Source organism: Pelophylax lessonae, assembly GCF_965119305.1.
Source record: "Pelophylax lessonae genome assembly, contig: HAP1_SCAFFOLD_291, whole genome shotgun sequence".
In the NCBI taxonomy this organism is placed as follows: Eukaryota; Metazoa; Chordata; class Amphibia; order Anura; family Ranidae; genus Pelophylax; species Pelophylax lessonae.
This window is the reverse complement of record NW_028120053.1, coordinates 1-20,915: the sequence shown is the minus strand read 5'-3', so window position 1 is coordinate 20,915 and position 20,915 is coordinate 1. Positions and strand designations below refer to the sequence as shown.

The 20,915-nt window shown below is 56.2% G+C and overlaps 1 protein-coding gene across 1 annotated transcript in view; it reads right to left on the bottom strand.

The window, feature by feature from the left end:
* The window catches only part of LOC309543671 (maestro heat-like repeat-containing protein family member 1), a gene marked incomplete at its 5' end in the record, with an annotated part of 136,785 nt that extends 118,088 nt beyond the window's left edge, over positions 1-18,697 (bottom strand). The window contains 5 exons of the mRNA XM_082276123.1: positions 2,940-2,966; positions 4,195-4,341; positions 10,428-10,550; positions 11,592-11,711; positions 18,590-18,697. Coding sequence (XP_082132249.1) covers positions 2,940-2,966; positions 4,195-4,341; positions 10,428-10,550; positions 11,592-11,711; positions 18,590-18,697 — 525 coding nt within the window. The remainder of the gene's footprint in view (positions 1-2,939; positions 2,967-4,194; positions 4,342-10,427; positions 10,551-11,591; positions 11,712-18,589) is intronic.
* Positions 18,698-20,915: the final 2,218 nt, after the last annotated feature.

The following is a 20,915-nucleotide window of genomic DNA, read 5'->3' as shown; positions in this document are numbered from 1 at the left end:
AAATGTCAGAGGTTCAGCTCACAGACATGAGGGACTACAGGTCCCAGAATTCCTGGCTGCACATTCACACAAATCAACCAATCATAGAGCAGAAGGTGGCTCCCCTGTTCCCCCGCTGGCCAGATGGAAAGGGTCTCTGGAGGGTTCCACAGCCGAGGATCTGCACAAGGCTCTCAGCCAACCAGCCAAAGTAGAATTATACAAAGCAATCACACCCGAGGACCACTATGCCCCTCCCCCACTAGACACCCGCGCTGCACCTACCTCTCCACCTAGAAGCCAATCTTATTCTCCCTGGACTGCACCTACAACTCCACCTCCGAGCAACTATCCTCCCTGTGCCTACAACTCCACCTCCGAGCAACTATCCTCCCTGTGCCTACAACTCCACCTAGAAGCCACTCTCCTCCTCCCTGGACTGCACCTACAACTCCACCTCCGAGCAACTCTCCTCCCTGTGCCTACAACTCCACCTAGAAGCCACTCTCCTCCTCCCTGGACTGCACCTACAACTCCACCTCCGAGCAACTCTCCTCCCTGTGCCTACAACTCCACCTCCGAGCAACTATCCTCCCTGCACCTACAATTCTGCCTCCGAGCAACTATCCTCCCTGCGCCTACAACTCCGCCTCCGAGCAACTATCCTCCCTGCGCCTACAACTCCGCCTCCGAGCAACTATCCTCCCTGCGCCTACAACTCCGCCTCCGAGCAACTATCCTCCCTGCGCCTACAACTCCGCCTCCGAGCAACTATCCTCCCTGCACCTACAACTCTGCCTCTGAGCAACTCTCCTTCCTGCACCTACAACTCAGCCTCCGAGCAACTATCCTCCCTGCGCCTACAACTCCGCCTCCGAGCAACTATCCTCCCTGCGCCTACAACTCCGCCTCCGAGCAACTATCCTCCCTGCGCCTACAACTCCGCCTCCGAGCAACTATCCTCCCTGCACCTACAACTCTGCCTCTGAGCAACTCTCCTTCCTGCACCTACAACTCAGCCTCCGAGCAACTCTCCTCCCTGCGCCTACAACTCCGCCTAGAAGCCACTCTCCTCCTCCCTGGACTGCACCTACAACTCCACCTCTAAACAACTCTCCTTCCTGCGCCTACAACTCCGCCTCCGAGCAACTCTCCCCCCCTGCGCCTACAACTCCGCCTCTGAGCAACTCTCCCCCCCCTGCGCCTACAACTCCGCCTCCGAGCAACTCTTCTCCCTGCGCCTACAATTCCGCCTCCGAGCAACTCTCCTCCCTGCGCCTACAACTCCCCCTCTGAGCAGCTCTCCTCCCTGCACCCACAACTCCGCCTCTGAGCAGCTCTCCTCCCTGTGCCTACAACTCCACCTCCGAGCAACTTTCCTCCCTGCACCTACAATTCTGCCTCCGAGCAACTATCCTCCCTGCGCCTACAACTCCGCCTCCGAGCAACTATCCTCCCTGCGCCTACAACTCCGCCTCCGAGCAACTATCCTCCCTGCGCCTACAACTCCGCCTCCGAGCAACTCTCCTCCCTGCGTCTACAACTCCGCCTCCGAGCAACTCTCCTCCCTGCGTCTACAACTCCCCCTCCGAGGAACTCTTCTCCCTGCGCCTACAACTCTGCCTCCGAGCAACTCTCCTTCCTGCGCCTACAACTCTGCCTCCGAGCAACTCTCCTTCCTGCGCCTACAACTCCACCTCCGAGCAACTATCCTCCCTGCGCCTACAACTCCACCTCCGAGCAACTATCCTCCCTGCGCCTACAACTCCACCTCCGAGCAACTATCCTCCCTTTGCCTACAACTCCACCTCCGAGCAACTCTCCTCCCTGCACCTACAACTCTGCCTCTGAGCAACTCTCCTTCCTGCACCTACAACTCAGCCTCCGAGCAACTCTCCTCCCTGCGCCTACAACTCCGCCTAGAAGCCACTCTCCTCCTCCCTGGACTGCACCTACAACTCCACCTCTAAACAACTCTCCTTCCTGCGCCTACAACTCCGCCTCCGAGCAACTCTCCTTCCTGCGCCTACAACTCCGCCTCTGAGCAACTCTCCCCCCCTGCGCCTACAACTCCGCCTCGAGCAACTCTCCTCCCTGCGCCTACAACTCCGCCTCTGAGCAACTCTTCCCCCCCTGCGCCTACAACTCCGCCTCCGAGCAACTCTCCTCCCTGCGCCTACAACTCCCCCTCTGAGCAGCTCTCCTCCCTGCACCTACAACTCCGCCTCTGAGCAGCTCTCCTCCCTGCGCCTGCAACTCCGCCTCCGAGCAACTCTCCTCCCTGCACCTACAACTCCACCTCCGAGCAACTCTCCTCCCTGCGCCTACAACCCCGCCTCCGAGCAACTCTACTCCGTCTCCAACTCCGCCTCTGAGCAACTCTCCTCCCTGCACCTACAACTCCCCCTCTGAGTAGCTCTCTCTCTCCCTGCACTTCAAACGCTCTTCAGATAAAGCTCCTCCCTACACATACAACTCCACCTCTAAACAACTCTCCTCCCTACACCTACAACTCCACCTCTGAGCAATCTCCCTACACCTACAACTCCACCTCTGAGCAATCTCCCTACACATACAACTCCACCTCTGAGCAATCTCCCTACACCTACAACTCCGCCTCTGAGCAATCTCCCTACACCTACAACTCCACCTCTGAGCAACTCTCCTCTCTGCACCTACAGCTTCCTCTCAAGATAACGCTCCTCCCTACACATACAACTCCGCCTCTAAACAACTCTACTCCCTGCACTCTATCTCTGAGCAACTCTTCTCCCATACTACTTCATTTGCTGTAATTCTGGTGGGTGTCTTCTCAACATGCCATTCAGCCCTAACAGGCAATTTAACACCCCTTACAGCCCTTCCCCCTCAGACCCCTTTCCGCTCGTCATCTTTCCTGTATAATGAAAAGCAGAGCGGACAGAAGAAAGCAGATTAGCAGGAAGGCTTGGACACTGTACCTTGGGCTCTACCTTTATCCCCAGAACCTGAGGGGGAAACCGGGAGAACACACAGTTAGGAGGACACATGAAGATGGAGTGAAAATGTCCACATAGATAATATACAGCTCTGCACCAATGGCCAGCAGTGACATGGCTACACAGGGCCCCAGCACAGACAATCCTAAAGATAGTGGAGGACTCCAACATGACGGAGCACAGACCTTACACCAAGAAGCCTGGGCTTGGCTAGAGCCCCTTCTATGAGGGAGAAGGGAATTCTGGGAAAGTTGAGGGTCACAGGCTTCTTGAACTGGGGGAGCAGGGAATTCAGGGAAGGTTGGGGCTTGGCAGCTTTTGTATGGGGCAGCAGAGAATTCAGGGAAGGTTAAGAAGGGGTTCTTTTACAGGGGAGCAGAAAATGCAGGGAATGCTGTTTTTTGTATTTTGTGTATGGAGTACCAGGGGCTGGGGCCAATGTTGGGAAGGTTGAGGTTCTTCTCTATAGAGTATCAGGGACTGGGGCCTAATAATGGAAAGGCTGGAGTTCTCTTTAGGGGCTGGGGCCAATGCTGGAAAGCTTGGTTTCTATTCTATAGAGTAGCAGGGGCTGTGGCCAACGTTGGGAAGGTTGTGGGTTCTCCTCCATAGAGTAGCAGGGGCTGTGGCCAACGTTGGGAAGGTTGTGGGTTCTCCTCCATAGAGTAGCAGGGGCTGTGGCCAACGTTGGGAAGGTTGTGGGTTCTCCTCCATAGAGTACCAGGGGCTGTAGCCAATGTTGGGAAGGTTGGGGTTTTCTTCTATAGAGTACCAGGGGCTGGGGCCTAATAATGGGAAGGCTGGGATTCTCTTTAGCAGCTGGGGCCAATGCTGGAAAGGTTGGTTTCTCTTCTATAGAGTACCATTGACTGAGGCCAATGTTGGGAAGGCTTGGGTAGTCTTCTTTAAAGTATGGGAGACTGGGTCCAATGCTGGGAAGGCTGGGGCTCTCTTCTACAGAGTACCAGGGGCTGGGACCAATGGTGGGAAGGCTGGGGCTCTCTTCTATAGAGAGGATGGGGCCAATGCTGGGAAGGTTGGGGTTCTTTTATAAAGAGTACCAGGAGCTAAGGCCTAATAACAAGAAGGCTACAGTTCTCTTTAGGGGCTGAGGCCAATGTTGGGAAGGTTGGGGGTTCTCCTCTATCGAGTACCAGGGGCTGGGGCCTAATAATGGGAGAGCTAGAGTTGGATGGGGGGTCTCCATATCAGGAAGTAAGTGCTCAGGGGCCCTCACCTTGGTGTGGAAGTAAAGGAAGACATTGCGTAGGATGTCGGACTCGATTCGTGGCAGTACAAGCTCTGTGGGGGCGTAGACCGCCACATATCCATAGCACAGGATCAGAGCGCTCTTTATCTTCTCCAGCTCCCCGTCTGCCCGATCCTGAAACACACAAGATAGAACTCAGTGGATTGGTCCTCAGTTGTCTGACTCCACCCCTCTACTCCACCAGCAGGACCGTTCAGGCAAAACCTAAAAAGCATCATGGAGAACTAGAGCATCATGGGAGATGAGCCGTGTGTGCTGGGGTAATTGGAGAAAGGAGCCGCTCAGGTGTATCAGTCCAACCTGGTGCTGGTGAGACCCGTCATCCGGATAAATGCAAAGGAAGTAGTGGAACCGCACTCAGGTAGATGAAAGCAATGGAAATACTTTTATTCTTCAAATCATAAGTAGACAGGCAGTGCAAGGAACAGGTAATCCAAGGTTAACGCGTTTCACGGCACATACAGCCGCTTACTCATAACCGGTTACCTGAGTGCGGTTCCACTACTTCCCGTATGTGCTGGGGCACATCAGGGAGGAGAGGCAGCAACTCAACGAGAAATTTGAATTTAAGCTTGGCAGTCAGACACAGATGAACGGGGACACAGGGGACAAGAGACAAGAGGGACACAGGGGACAAGAGACAAGAGGGACACAAAACAAGAGGGACACAGGGAAAACGAGACAAGAGGGACACAGGGGACACGAGACAAGAGGGAAACAGGGGACAAGAGACAAGAGGGACACAGGGCACACAAGACAGAGGGACATGAGACAGAGGGACACGAGACAAGAGGGACACATGGGACACGAGACAAGAGGGACACAGGAGGTTATAATCGTCCCCACTGACACCAATGCTGGGGGTTATAATCGTCCCCACTGACACCAATGCTGGGGGTTATAATCGTCCCCACTGACACCAATGCTGGGGGTTATAATCGTCCCCACTGACACCAATGCTGGGGGTTATAATCGTCCCCACTGACACCCGCGATGTTGGGGCCCCTGGCATGGAAAGGACATCCTGAGTGGACACCTGTGAGTTGTCAGTGATCCCCCCCCCTCCCCCGCACATCGCAAGGTGAGCCGGTGACCACAATCCAAAGACACGTTCCAGTTCCTGTACAGATCCGCCGCCCCCGCTGACCCCTCCCCCCTGGAAAACACAAACAAATCCTTCCAGAGGGAACACAATACTCTGCTGAAACCATGAGCAGGAAGCGTATTGGCCAATCCCTGGGAGAGGAAATGGCAGCCATCTTTTCCACCCCCTAACATGGAAGATCTGCTATGTCCATTAGAGTCGGGTCTGAAGATTGAATTAACATTCCCGGCATGGAGCGTCACCGGGATGGCGGGGGATGGGGGGGGGGGGAGGAGGCCAGCGTGTAAACAACCCGGAGCCGACAAAAATACGGATCAACCGAGGAATGGATCCGAAATCCCTGAGTACAACCATGGCGGCCAATCAGAGACAAGATCCCAGATCTGTGTACCTACAGGAAGGATGGAAGATCCCTCCCCAGATCTGTGTACCTACAGGAAGGATGGAAGATCCCTCCCCAGATCTGTGTACCTACAGGAAGGATGGAAGATCCCTCCCCAGATCTGTGTACCTACAGGAAGGAGGGAAGATCCTCCCCAGATCTGTGTACCTACAGGAAGGATGGAAGATCCCTCACCAGATCTGTGTACCTACAGGAAGGATGGAAGATCCCTCCCCAGATCTGTGTACCTACAGGAGGGATGGAAGATCCCTCCCCAGATCTGTGTACCTACAGGAAGGATGGAAGATCCCTCACCAGATCTGTGTACCTACAGGAAGGATGGAAGATCCCTCCCCAGATCTGTGTACCTACAGGAAGGATGGAAGATCCCTCACCAGATCTGTGTACCTACAGGAAGGATGGAAGATCCCTCCCCAGATCTGTGTACCTACAGGAAGGAGGGAAGATCCTCCCCAGATCTGTGTACCTACAGGAAGGATGGAAGATCCCTCACCAGATCTGTGTACCTACAGGAAGGATGGAAGATCCCTCACCAGATCTGTGTACCTACAGGAAGGATGGAAGATCCCTCACCAGATCTGTGTACCTACAGGAAGGATGGAAGATCCCTCCCCAGATCTGTGTACCTACAGGGAGGATGGAAGATCCCTCCCCAGATCTGTGTACCTACAGGGAGGATGGTAGATCCCTCCCCAGATCTGTGTACCTACAGGAAGGATGGAAGATCCCTCCCCAGATCTGTGTACCTACAGGATGGAAGATCCCTACCTACAGGAAGGATGGAAGATCCCTCCCCGGATCTGTGTACCTACAGGAAGGATGGAAGATCCCTCACCGGATCTGTGTACCTACAGGAAGGATGGAAGATCCCTCCCCAGATCTGTGTACCTACAGGAAGGATGGAAGATCCCTCACCAGATCTGTGTACCTACAGGAAGGATGGAAGATCCCTCACCGGATCTGTGTACCTACAGGAAGGATGGAAGATCCCTCCCCAGATCTGTGTACCTACAGGAAGGATGGAAGATCCCTCACCAGATCTGTGTACCTACAGGAAGGATGGAAGATCCCTCCCCAGATCTGTGTACCTACAGGGAGGATGGAAGATCCCTCCCCAGATCTGTGTACCTACAGGGAGGATGGTAGATCCCTCCCCAGATCTGTGTACCTACAGGAAGGATGGAAGATCCCTCCCCAGATCTGTGTACCTACAGGATGGAAGATCCCTACCTACAGGAAGGATGGAAGATCCCTCCCCGGATCTGTGTACCTACAGGAAGGATGGAAGATCCCTCACCGGATCTGTGTACCTACAGGGAGGATGGAAGATCCCTCCCCAGATCTGTGTACCTACAGGAAGGATGGAAGATCCCTCCCCAGATCTGTGTACCTACAGGGAGGATGGAAGATCCCTCACCATGTCTGTGTACTTACAGGGAGGATGGAAGATCCCTCACCGGATCTGTGTACCTACAGGAAGGATGGAAGATCCCTCCCCAGATCTGTGTACCTACAGGGAGGATGGAAGATCCCTCCCCAGATCTGTGTACCTACAGGAAGGATGGAAGATCCCTCCCCAGATCTGTGTACCTACAGGGAGGATGGAAGATCCCTCACCGGATCTGTGTACCTACAGGGAGGATGGAAGATCCCTCCCCAGATCTGTGTACCTACAGGAAGGATGGAAGATCCCTCACCGGATCTGTGTACCTACAGGGAGGATGGAAGATCCCTCCCCAGATCTGTGTACCTACAGGAAGGATGGAAGATCCCTCCCCAGATCTGTGTACCTACAGGGAGGATGGAAGATCCTCCTCAGATCTGTGTACTTACAGGGAGGATGGAAGATCCCTCCCCAGATCTGTGTACCTACAGGGAGGATGGAAGATCCCTCCCCAGATCTGTGTACCTACAGGAAGGATGGAAGATCCCTCCCCAGATCTGTGTACCTACAGGAAGGATGGAAGATCCCTCACCATGTCTGTGTACTTACAGGGAGGATGAAAGATCCCTCCCCAGATCTGTGTACCTACAGGGAGGATGGAAGATCCTCCTCAGATCTGTGTACCTACAGGGAGGATGGAAGATCCCTCACCAGATCTGTGTACCTACAGGAAGGATGGAAGATCCCTCCCCAGATCTGTGTACCTACAGGGAGGAAGGATGGAAGATCCCTCCCCAGATCTGTGTAACTACAGGAAGGATGGAAGATCCCTCACCAGATCTGTGTACCTACAGGAAGGATGGAAGATCCCTCCCCAGATCTGTGTACCTACAGGAAGGATGGAAGATCCCTCCCCAGATCTGTGTACCTACAGGAAGGATGGAAGATCCCTCCCCATGTCTCCAGTTCCACCAGAATCCTCCTCACCTGTCCACCATACATCCTTCCCTCAATGTGCCATGCAGCCTCCTCACCTGGGCACCCTACATCCCCCTCACCTGGGCACCCTACATCCCCCTCACCTGGGCACCCTACATCCCCCTCACCTGGGCACCCTACATCCTCCTCACCTGGGCACCCTACATCCCCCTCACCTGGGCACCGTACATCCCTCTCACCTGGGCACCCTACATCCCTCTCACCTGGGCACCCTACATCCTCCTCACCTGGGCACCCTACATTCCCCTCACCTGGGCACCCTACATTCCCCTCACCTGGGCACCCTACATCCTCCTCACCTGGACACCCTGCATCCCCCTCACCTGGACACCCTACATCCCCCTCACCTGGGAACCCTACATCCCCCTCACCTGGGCACCCTACATCCTCCTCACCTGGGCACCCTACATCCTCCTCACCTGGGCACCCTACATTCCCCTCACCTGGGCACCCTACATTCTCCTCACCTGGGCACCGCACATCCCCCTCACCTGGGCACCCTACATCCTCCTCACCTGGGCACCCTACATCCCCCTCACCTGGGCACCCTACATCCCCCTCACCTGGGCACCCTACATCCTCCTCACCTGGGCACCGTACATCCTCCTCACCTGGGCACCCTACATTCCCCTCACCTGGGCACCCTACATTCCCCTCACCTGGGCACCCTACATCCTCCTCACCTGGACACCCTGCATCCCCCTCACCTGGACACCCTACATCCCCCTCACCTGGGAACCCTACATCCCCCTCACCTGGGCACCCTACATCCCCCTCACCTGGGCACCCTACATCCTCCTCACCTGGGCACCGCACATCCTCCTCACCTGGGCACCCTACATCCTCCTCACCTGGGCACCCTACATCCTCCTCACCTGGGCACCCTACATTCCCCTCACCTGGACACCCTGCATCCCCCTCACCTGGACACCCTACATCCCCCTCACCTGGGAACCCTACATCCCCCTCACCTGGGAACCCTACATCCCCCTCACCTGGGCACCCTACATCCCCCTCACCTGGGCACCCTACATCCTCCTCACCTGGGCACCGCACATCCTCCTCACCTGGGCACCCTACATCCTCCTCACCTGGGCACCCTACATTCCCCTCACCTGGGCACCCTACATCCCCCTCACCTGGGCACCCTACATCCTCCTCACCTGGGCACCCTACACCCCCCTCACCTGGGCACCCTACATCCCCCTCACCTGGGCACCCTACATCCCCCTCACCTGGGCACCCTACATCCTCCTCACCTGGGCACCCTACATCCTCCTCACCTGGACACGGTACATCCTCCTCACCTGGGCACCCTACATTCCCCTCACCTGGGCACCCTACATCCCCCTCACCTGGGCACCCTACATCCTCCTCACCTGGGCACCCTACATCCTCCTCACCTGGGCACCCTACATCCCCCTCACCTGGGAACCCTGCATCCCCCTCACCTGGGCACCCTACATCCTCCTCACCTGGACACCCTACATCCTCCTCACCTGGACACCCTACATCCCCCTCACCTGGGAACCCTACATCCCCCTCACCTGGGCACCCTACATCCCCCTCACCTGGGCACCCTACATCCTCCTCACCTGGGCACCCTACATCCTCCTCACCTGGGCACCCTGCATCCCCTTCACCTGGGAACCCTACATCCTCCTCACCTGGGCACCCTACATCCCCCTCACCTGGGCACCCTACATCCTCCTCACCTGGGCACCCTGCATCCCCCTCACCTGGGCACCCTACATCCTCCTCACCTGGGCACCCTGCATCCCCCTCACCTGGGCACCCTACATCCTCCTCACCTGGGCACCCTACATCCCCCTCACCTGGGCACCCTACATCCTCCTCACCTGGGCACCCTACATCCCCCTCACCTGGGCACCCTACATCCTCCTCACCTGGGCACCCTGCATCCCCCTCACCTGGGCACCCTACATCCTCCTCACCTGGGCACCCTACATCCTCCTCACCTGGGCACCCTGCATCCCCCTCACCTGGGCACCCTACATCCTCCTCACCTGGGCACCCTACATCCCCCTCACCTGGGCACCCTACATCCTCCTCACCTGGGCACCCTACATCCCCCTCACCTGGGCACCCTACATCCTCCTCACCTGGGAACCCTACATCCTCCTCACCTGTGACCCCTCTGTATATTACAGTCATATGCAGGGGCGGGGCGTGGCAGGAATGGAGGGAGACATTTCTATATATTAACATTGTGGATGTCGATCCCAAAAGACCGGCGGACCAATCAGAACACCCAGAACACACCCACCCCCGGGGTCACATGACCGTACCTTGAACAGATTGAAGAAATTCACATTCTTCTTCATGATATCCGATTTCAGGAACTCCGACAACTTCTCCAAGGTGTCATCCAGGTGATGGGCGGAGCAAATCCCAAACGCAGCCGCCAGACCCTGAGAGAAAGGAGGACATGTGGGAGGGGCTGAGACACAAACTACAGGGGGAAATCTCCCCATAGTGGGAGGGGCAGAGACACAAACTACAGGGGGAAATCTCCCCATTGTGGGAGGGGCAGAGACACAAACTACAGGGGGAAATCTCCCCATTGTGGGAGGGGCTGAGACACAAACTACAGGGGGAAATCTCCCCATTGTGGGAGGGGCAGAGACACAAACTACAGGGAGAAATCTCCCCATAGTGGGAGGGGCAGAGACACAAACTACTGCAGGAAATCTCTCCATTGTGGGAGGGGCAGACACAAACTACAGGGGGAAATCTCCCCATAGTGGGAGGGGCAGAGACACAAACTACAGGGGGAAATCTCCCCATAGTGGGAGGGGCAGAGACACAAACTACTGCAGGAAATCTCTCCATTGTGGGAGGGGCTGAGACACAAACTACAGGGGGAAATCTCCCCATTGTGGGAGGGGCAGAGACACAAACTACTGCAGGAAATCTCTCCATTGTGGGAGGGGCCGAGACACAAACTACAAGGGGAAGTCTCCCCATTGTGGGAGGGGCAGAGACACAAACTACAGGGGGAAATCTCTCCATTGTGGGAGGGGCAGACACAAACTACAGGGGGAAATCTCCCCATTGTGGGAGGGGCAGAGACACAAACTACAGGGGGAAATCTCCCCATAGTGGGAGGGGCAGACACAAACTACTGTGGGGAAATTACCATTGTGGGAGGGGCAGAGACATGAAAATACTGACCTATGGAAGGCTGATTAGGAGGTAAAGACATCTCTGTGGCCCTCAGTGGGAGGAGCATGCTCTTAGGGTAATAACTTCGTACCACTTACCCACCAATCAGGAAAGAGTTTAATAAAAGGAAACTTGTATTTATAAAGTGGAGTGGGAGGGGACAGGTCCTCTTTGGTCCTGCTTCGTGATTGGTTGAATGTCGGGGGATATTTACTGACACTGAACTTCTCCACAATGATCTAGAAGCAGCAATAATGATCGGTCCCCTTAATGGCGGACGCACTGACCTCGCGCTCGGACTCCTCCTGGTACTGGGCGTTGGCCAGCAGCTCCTGCAGCCCTTTCCTCACCAGCTCTCGGTTGCAGCATGCTCCCAGTGTCGTCCCAACACACTTATATAGGAAGTTCTGAGAAGAGAGTAGAAGACACAAGAAGTAATGGCGCCCCCTGCTGGTCCTGGCAGCTATATACTCAGCTATACTGTATATAGAGGGGCGGAGAGGAAGGACATTTCAGGGATTGGTGGATCCACTCTGGTAGACGAGTGAACCCCATTGGCTGGGTGTTTATGGCTCCGCCCATTTTATCTCACTCTCAGCCTTAGATTTTGTAATAATTAACTAATAATGAGAATGTGGCAGGAGAAGTGAGACTACCTCGTATGGCCTTAGAATCAAAGAGTGATCCAATCCTAGCAACCCAAGTGTGACCCCCCCCATCCCAGCATCCCAAGTGTGACCCCCCCCCAATCCTAGCATCCCAAGTGTGACCCCCCCCCCAATCCTAGCATCCCAAGTGTGACCCCCCCCCCCAAATCCTAGCATCCCATGTGTGACCCCCCCCAATCCTAGCATCCCATGTGTGACCCCCCCAATCCTAGCATCCCATGTGTGACCCCCCCCAATCCTAGCAACCCAAGTGTGACCCCCCCCAATCCTAGCAACCCAAGTGTGACCCCCCCCATCCCAGCATCCCAAGTGTGACCCCCCCCCCAATCCTAGCAACCCAAGTGTGACTCCCCCCCCATCCTAGCATCCCAAGTGTGACTCCCCCCCCCCAATCCTAGCAACCCAAGTGTGACCCCCCCCAATCCTAGCAACCCAAGTGTGACCCCCCCCATCCCAGCATCCCAAGTGTGACCCCCCCAATCCTAGCAGCCCAAGTGTGACCCCCCCCCAATCCTAGCAACCCAAGTGTGACTCCCCCCCCATCCTAGCATCCCAAGTGTGACCCCCCCCCCCCAATCCTAGCAACCCAAGTGTGACCCCCCCCAATCCTAGCATCCCAAGTGTGACCCCCTCCCTATCCTAGCATCCCAAGTGTGACCCCCCCCCCAATCCTAGCATCCCAAGTGTGAACCCCCCCCCCAATCCTAGCATCCCAAGTGTGACCCCCCCCCAATCTTAGCATCCCAAGTGTGACCCCACCCCAATCCTAGCATCCCAAGTGTGACTCCCCCCCAATCCTAGCATCCCAAGTGTGACCCCCCCCCAATCCTAGCATCCCAAGTGTGACCCCCCCCCCCCAATCCTAGCATCCCAAGTGTGACCCCACCCCAATCCTAGCATCCCAAGTGTGACTCCCCCCCAATCCTAGCATCCCAAGTGTGACCCCCCCCCCCCAATCTTAGCATCCCAAGTGTGACCCCCCCCAATCCTAGCATCCCAAGTGTGACTCCCCCCCCAATCCTAGCATCCCAAGTGTGACCCCCCCCCAATCCTAGCATCCCAAGTGTGACTCCCCCCCCAATCCTAGCATCCCAAGTGTGACCCCCCCCCCCGGATCCTAGCATCCCAAGTGTGAACCCCTCCCCAATCCTAGCATCCCAAGTGTGACCCCCCCAATCCTAGCATCCCAAGTGTGACCCCCCCCCCAATCCTAGCATCCCAAGTGTGACCCCCTCCCTATCCTAGCATCCCAAGTGTGACCCCCCCCCCCCAATCCTAGCATCCCAAGTGTGACCCCCCCCCAATCCTAGCAACCCAAGTGTGACCCCCCCCCCAATCCTAGCATCCCAAGTGTGACCCCCCCAATCCTAGCATCCCAAGTGTGACCCCCCCCAATCCTAGCATCCCAAGTGTGACCCCCTCCCTATCCTAGCATCCCAAGTGTGACCCCCCCAATCCTAGCATCCCAAGTGTGACCCCCCCCCAATCCTAGCATCCCAAGTGTGACCCCCCCCAATCCTAGCATCCCAAGTGTGACCCCCCCAATCCTAGCATCCCAAGTGTGACCCCCCCCCCAATCCTAGCATCCCAAGTGTGACTCCCCCCCCCCCAATCCTAGCATCCCAAGTGTGACCCCCCCCAATCCTAGCATCCCAAGTGTGAACCCCCCCAATCCTAGAATCCCAAGTGTGAACCCCCCCAATCCTAGCATCCCAAGTGTGACTCCCCCGCCCAATCCTAGCATCCCAAGTGTGACCCCCCCCCCAATCCTAGCATCCCAAGTGTGACCCCCCCCCCAATCCTAGCATCCCAAGTGTGAACCCCCCCAATCCTAGCATCCCAAGTGTGACCCCCCCAATCCTAGCATCCCAAGTGTGACTCCCCCCCCAATCCTAGCATCCCAAGTGTGACTCCCCCCCCAATCCTAGCATCCCAAGTGTGAAACCCCCCAATCCTAGCATCCCAAGTGTGACCCCCCCCCCAATCCTAGCATCCCAAGTGTGACCCCCCCCAATCCTAGCATCCCAAGTGTGACCCCCCCCCCCAATCCTAGCATCCCAAGTGTGACCCCCCCCAATCCTAGCATCCCAAGTGTGACCCCCCCCCAATCCTAGCATCCCAAGTGTGACCCCCCCCAATCCTAGCAACCCAAGTGTGACCCCCCCCAATCCTAGCATCCCAAGTGTGAACCCCCCCCTAATCCTAGCATCCCAAGTGTGAACCACCCATAATCCTAGCATCCCAAGTGTGAACCCCCCCAATCCTAGCATCCCAAGTGTGAACCCCCCCATAATCCTAGCATCCCAAGTGTGACCCCCCCCCAATCCTAGCATCCCAAGTGTGACCCCCCCAATCCTAGCATCCCAAGTGTGACCCCCCCCCAATCCTAGCATCCCAAGTGTGACCCCCCCAATCCTAGCATCCCAAGTGTGACCCCCCCCAATCCTAGCATCCCAAGTGTGACCCCCCCAATCCTAGCATCCCAAGTGTGAACCCCCCCAATCCTAGCATCCCAAGTGTGACCCCCCCAATCCTAGTATCCCAAGTGTGAACCCCCCCAATCCTAGCATCCCAAGTGTGACCCCCCCCCAATCCTAGCATCCCAAATATGACCCCCCCCCCCCCCTCAATCCTAGCATCCCAAATGTGACCCCCCCAATCCTAGCATCCCAAGTGTGACCTCCAACCCAATCCTAGCATTCCAAGTGTGACCCCCCCACTCCTAGCATCCCAAGTGTGACCCCCCCCAATCCTAGCATCCCAAGTGTGACCCCCCTAATCCTAGTATCCCAAGTGTGACTCCCCCCCAATCCTAGCATCCCAAGTGTGACCCCCCCAATCCTAGCATCCCAAGTGTGACCCCCCCCAATCCTAGCATCCCAAGTGTGACTCCCCCCCCAATCCTAGCATCCCAAGTGTGAACCCCCCCAATCCTAGCATCCCAAGTGTGACCCCCCCAATCCTAGCAACCCAAGTGTGACCCCCCCCAATCCTAGCATCCCAAGTGTGAACCCCCCCCTAATCCTAGCATCCCAAGTGTGAACCCCCCCCAATCCTAGCATCCCAAGTGTGAACCCCCCCAATCCTAGCATCCCAAGTGTGACCCCCCCCCCAATCCTAGCATCCCAAGTGTGACCCCCACCAATCCTAGCATCCCAAGTGTGACCCGCCCCCCCCCAATCCTAGCATCCCAAGTGTGAACACCCCCAATCCTAGCATCCCAAGTGTGACCTCCCCCCCAATCCTAGCATCCCAAGTGTGACCCCCCCAATCCTAGCATCCCAAGTGTGAACCCCCCCCCCCCAATCCTAGCATCCCAAGTGTGAACCCCCCCAATCCCAGCATCCCAACTGTGACCCCCCCCAATCCTAGCATCCCAAGTGTGACCCCCCCCCCCCAATCCTAGCATCCCAAGTGTGAACCCCCCAATCCTAGCATCCCAAGTGTGACCCCCCCAATCCTAGCATCCCAAGTGTGAACCCCCCCAATCCTAGCATCCCAAGTGTGAGCCCCCCCAACCCTAGCATCACAAGTGTGACTCCCCCCCCCCCAATCCTAGCATCCCAAGTGTGACTCCCCCCCCCAATCCTAGCATCCCAAATATGACCCCCCCCCCCTCAATCCTAGCATCCCAAATGTGACCCCCCCAATCCTAGCATCCCAAGTGTGACCTCCCCCCCAATCCTAGCATTCCAAGTGTGACCCCCCCACTCCTAGCATCCCAAGTGTGACCCCCCCCAATCCTAGCATCCCAAGTGTGACCCCCCCTAATCCTAGTATCCCAAGTGTGACTCCCCCCCAATCCTAGCATCCCAAGTGTGACCCCCCCCCCAATCCTAGCATCCCAAGTGTGACCCCCCCCCAATCCTAGCATCCCAAGTGTGACTCCCCCCCCAATGCTAGCATCCCAAGTGTGACCCCCCCCCCCCAATCCTAGCATCCCAAGTGTGACTCACCCCCAATCCTAGCATTCCAAGTGTGACTCCCCCCCCCCAATCCTAGCAACCCAAGTGTGACCCCCCCCCAATCCTAGCAACCCAAGTGTGACTCCATGCGGTGACCCCCCCCCAATCCAAGCAACCCAAATGTGACTCCATGCGGTGACCCCCCCCCCCCCCAATCCTAGCAACCCAAGTGTGACTCCATGCGGTGACCCCCCCTCCCCAATCCTAGCAACCCAAGCGAGACTCCATGCGGTGACCCTCCCACAGTCCTACCAACCCAAGTGTGACTCCATGCAGTAACCCCCCCCCCCAATCCTAGCAACCCAAGTGTGACTCCCCCCCAATCCTAGCATTCCAAGTGTTACCCCACCCCAATCCTAGCAACCCAAGTGTGACCCCCCCCCCAATCCTAGCAACCCAAGTGTGACTCCATGCGGTGACCCCCCCCCAATCCAAGCAACCCAAATGTGACTCCATGCGGTGACCCCCCCCCAATCCTAGCAACCCAAGTGTGACTCCATGCGGTGACCCCCCCTCCCCAATCCTAGCAACCCAAGCGAGACTCCATGCGGTGACCCTCCCACAGTCCTACCAACCCAAGTGTGACTCCATGCAGTAACCCCCCCCCAATCCTAGCAACCCAAGTGTGACTCCCCCCCAATCCTAGCATTCCAAGTGTGACTCCCCCCCAATCCTAGCATTCCAAGTGTGACCCCACCCCAATCCTAGCAACCCAAGTGTGACTCCATGCAGTGACCCCGCCTCCCCAATCCTAGCAACCCAAGCGTGACTCCATGCGTTGACCCTCACCCAGTCCTACCAACTTAAGTGTGACTCCATGCGGTGACCCTCCCCCCCCCCAATCCTAGCAACCCAAGTGTGACTCCATGCGGTGACCCCCCCCCCAATCCTAGCAACCCAAGTGTGACTCCATGCGGTGACCCCCCCCCCCCCCCAATCCTAGCAACCCAAGTGTGACTTTGTGATGGGAGTCACTTTGGTTGGGGGGCTGTGGAACCCAGCTTACCTTAGACAGGTTGGGAAATCCCTGTCTCCGCCCCCTAGGCTCCTCCTATGTGTAAGTCACCCTGTGTCTATTAGGGGCACAGGGTGACCAAGGAAATGATGGACTTCATGGACACAGAATATGGTTTGGATTACTCAGATGGGAGAGTAATAATTATCAACAATATATCTCAATAAATATTTCGATTTAATCCCACCTTACACTGTGAGACCTATAGACTGTTGTAGAGCGTTGCCATGAAGTCTGTGACTCCCAAATAATCAAAGCAATGCTTAGATGTGTATTCCATGTACTTCAATGTAGGAGACGGACAGACTGTCACTGGTGGTCTCTTCCTATTGTCTGTATAATGGGGTGTTTGTACTTCGGATAATGTGTCATTTTGTTTTAGCCTTGTTGCCGGCAGTCTGGTCTTCCAGTCTGGTTTAAGTGTGCTGAGTTAATTAGCATGTGAATGATAACCTTGTCTAGATGGGATTAGCCATGAGTCAGCTGTGCCTCGTTATCTAACCATTGTGTGATGTTTTGGGTAAATATTCGGCTCATTGTTCATGTAGTGACTGACATACTTCTCAAGTGTATAAAAGTCTGTTTCTTGTTCAATAAAGGAGTTAGTTGTTTTCAGACACATACAAGCTAAGTTGTCGGCTAGTTTTGTATGGGGGGCGGCTGGAAAATCAGATATTTATATTCAAGACTGTAGGAAGCCATATATTGACGGAAGCCCACAAACACAGTGTGGGTCACGGTTCCGTTACAGACTCCATGCGGTGACCCCCCCAATCCTAGCAACCCAAGTGTGACTCCATGCGGTGACCCCCAATCCTTGCATCCCAAGTAGGACTCCATGCGGTGACCCCCCCCCCAATCCTACCAACCCAAGTGTGACTCCATGCGGTGACCCCCCCAATCCTAGCAACCCAAATGTGACTCCATACGGTGACCCCCCCCCCATCCCTAGAAACCCAAGTGTGACTCCATGCAATGACCCGACCCCCCCAATCCTACCAACCCAAGTGTGACTCCATGCGGTGACCCCCCCAATCCTACCAACCCAAGTGTGCAACTCCATGCAGTGACCCCTCCCCGAATCCTAACAACCCAAGTGTGACTCCATGCAATGACCCGACCCCCCCAATCCTACCAACCCAAGTGTGACTCCATGCGGTGACCCCCCCAATCCTACCAACCCAAGTGTGCAACTCCATGCAGTGACCCCTCCCCGAATTCTAACAACCCAAGTGTGACTCCATGCAATGACCCGACCCCCCCAATCCTACCAACCCAAGTGTGACTCCATGCGGTGACCCCCCCCAATCCTACCAACCCAAGTGTGCAACTCCATGCGGTGACCCCTCCCCGAATCCTAACAACCCAGGCGTGACTCCATGCGGTAACTCCCCCCCCCCCAAATCCTAGCAACCAGAGTATGACTCCATGCGGTGACTCCCCCCAATACTAGTAGCCCAAGTGTGACTCCATGTGGTGACCCCCCCCCCCCCCACAATCCTAGCAACCCACGTGTGACTCCATGCGGTGACCCCCCAGAAATGAATATCCAGTGCAGGAACACACATAGTGATCTGGGTGGGGGGGGGGGGGGGATAGCAGCAGTTGGGATGGATTCTACCCGGACGGTCACTTACCTTCTCTATGGTGGAGCCGCTGTAGGTGTTCAGCTGTTTCCTCATCTCCTGTGAGAGATCGCAGGTCCACCCGTCATCCGCCACCGTCTGCAGAGAGTCCGCCAGGAGCTGCAACACCACAGATGTACCATCACCGCACCACCATGGAGACCCCACCACCACACCATGAGAGACGTACCGTCACCGCACCACCCTGAGGACCGCACCCCCACACCACGGGAGATGTACCGTCACCGCACCACCATAGGGACCACTCCACCACACCATGAGAGATGTACCGTCACCGCACCACCATGGGCACCACTCCACCACACCATGAGAGATGTACCGTCACCGCACCACCATGGGCACCACTCCACCACACCATGAGAGATGTACCGTCACCGCACCACCATGGGCACCGCACCCCCACACCATGAGAGATGTACCGTCACCGCACCACCATGGGCACCGCACCCCCACACAACGAGAGATGTACTGTCACCGCACGGCACCACCATGGGCACCGCACCGACACACCACGGGAGATGTACTGTCACTGCACCGCACCACCATGGGGACCCCACCCCCACACCATGAGAGATGTACCGTCACCGCACCCCCCACACCATGGGAGATGTACCGTCACCGCACCACCATGGGGACTGCTCCACCACACCACGGGAGATGTACCATCACCGCACCACCATGGGCACCGCACTCCCACACCACGGGAGATGTACCGTCACCGCACCACCATGTGGACCGCTCCACCACACCACGGGAGATGTACCATTACCACACCGCACCACCATGGGCACCGCACCCCCCACACCACGGGAGATGTACCGTCACCGCACCACCATGGGGACCGCTCCACCACACCACGGGAGATGTACCATCACCGCACCGCACCACCATGGGCACCGCACCCCCACACCATGGGAGATGTATCATCACCGCACCACCATGTGGACCGCTCCACCACACTACGGGAGATGTACCATCACCGCACCACCATGGGCACCGCACCGTCACTGCACCACCATGGGGACCGCTCCACCACACCACGGGAGATGTACCATCACCGCACCGCACCACCATGGGGACCACACCACCACACCACAGGAGATGTACCGTCACCGCACCACCATGGGGACCGCACCGCCACACCACAGGAGATGTACCGTCACCTCGTTGCCACAGCAAGGGGACTGCATGCGGCACACACCACAATCAATAATATGGGGTCATCCTCTGCAGTGAGTGCATACCTGGGAGAGGACAGCTGTGGGCCTCCCCCACCTACAGCACATCCGGAAAATATTCACAGCGCTTCACTTCTTCCACATTTTATGTTACAGCCTTATTCCAACATGGATTCAATTCATTATTTTCCTCAAAATTCTACAAACCCCTCCCCCATAATGACAACGTGAGAGAAGTTTGTTTGAAATCTTTGCATATTTTTAAAAAATATTCACCCCCTTTGCCAAGACACTCAGCATTGAGTTCAGGTGCCTCCTGTTTCCACTGATCCTCCTTGAGATGTTTCTACAACTTGATTGGAGTCCACCTGTGGTAAATTCAGTTGATTGGACATGATTTGGAAAGGCACACACCTGTCTATATAAGGTCCCACAGGTAACAGTGCATGTCAGAGCACAAACCAAGCCATGAAGTCCAAGGAATTGTCTGTAGACCTCGGAGACAGGATTGTATGGAGGCACAGATCGGGGGAAGGGTACAGAAACATTTCTGCAGCATTGAAGGTCCCAATGAGCACAGTGGCCTCCATCATCTGTAAATGGAAGAAGTTTGGAACCCCCAGGACTCCTCCTAGAGCGGCCGCCCGGCCAAACTGAGCGATCGGGGGAGGGGGGCCTTAGTCAGGGAGGTGACCAAGAACCCGATGGTCACTCTGACAGAGCTCCAGCATTTCTCTGTGGAGAGAGGAGAACCTTCCAGAAGAACAACCATCTCTGCAGCACTCCACCAATCAGGCCTGTATGGGAGTGGCCAGACGGAAGCCACTCCTCAGTAAAAGTCACATGACAGCCCGCTTGGAGTTTACCAAAAGACACCTGAAGGACTCTCAGACCATGAGAAACAAAATTCTCTGCTCTGATAAAACAAAGATTGAACTCTTTGGCCTGAATGGGAAGCGCCATGTCTGGAGGAAACCAGGCACCGCCCATCACCTGGCCAATACCATCCCTACTGTGAAGCATGGTGGTGGCAGCATCATACTATGGGGATGTTTTTCAGCAGCAGCAACTGGGAGACTAGTCAGGATGGAGGGAAAGATGAATGCAGCAATGTACAGAGACATCCTTGATGAAAACCT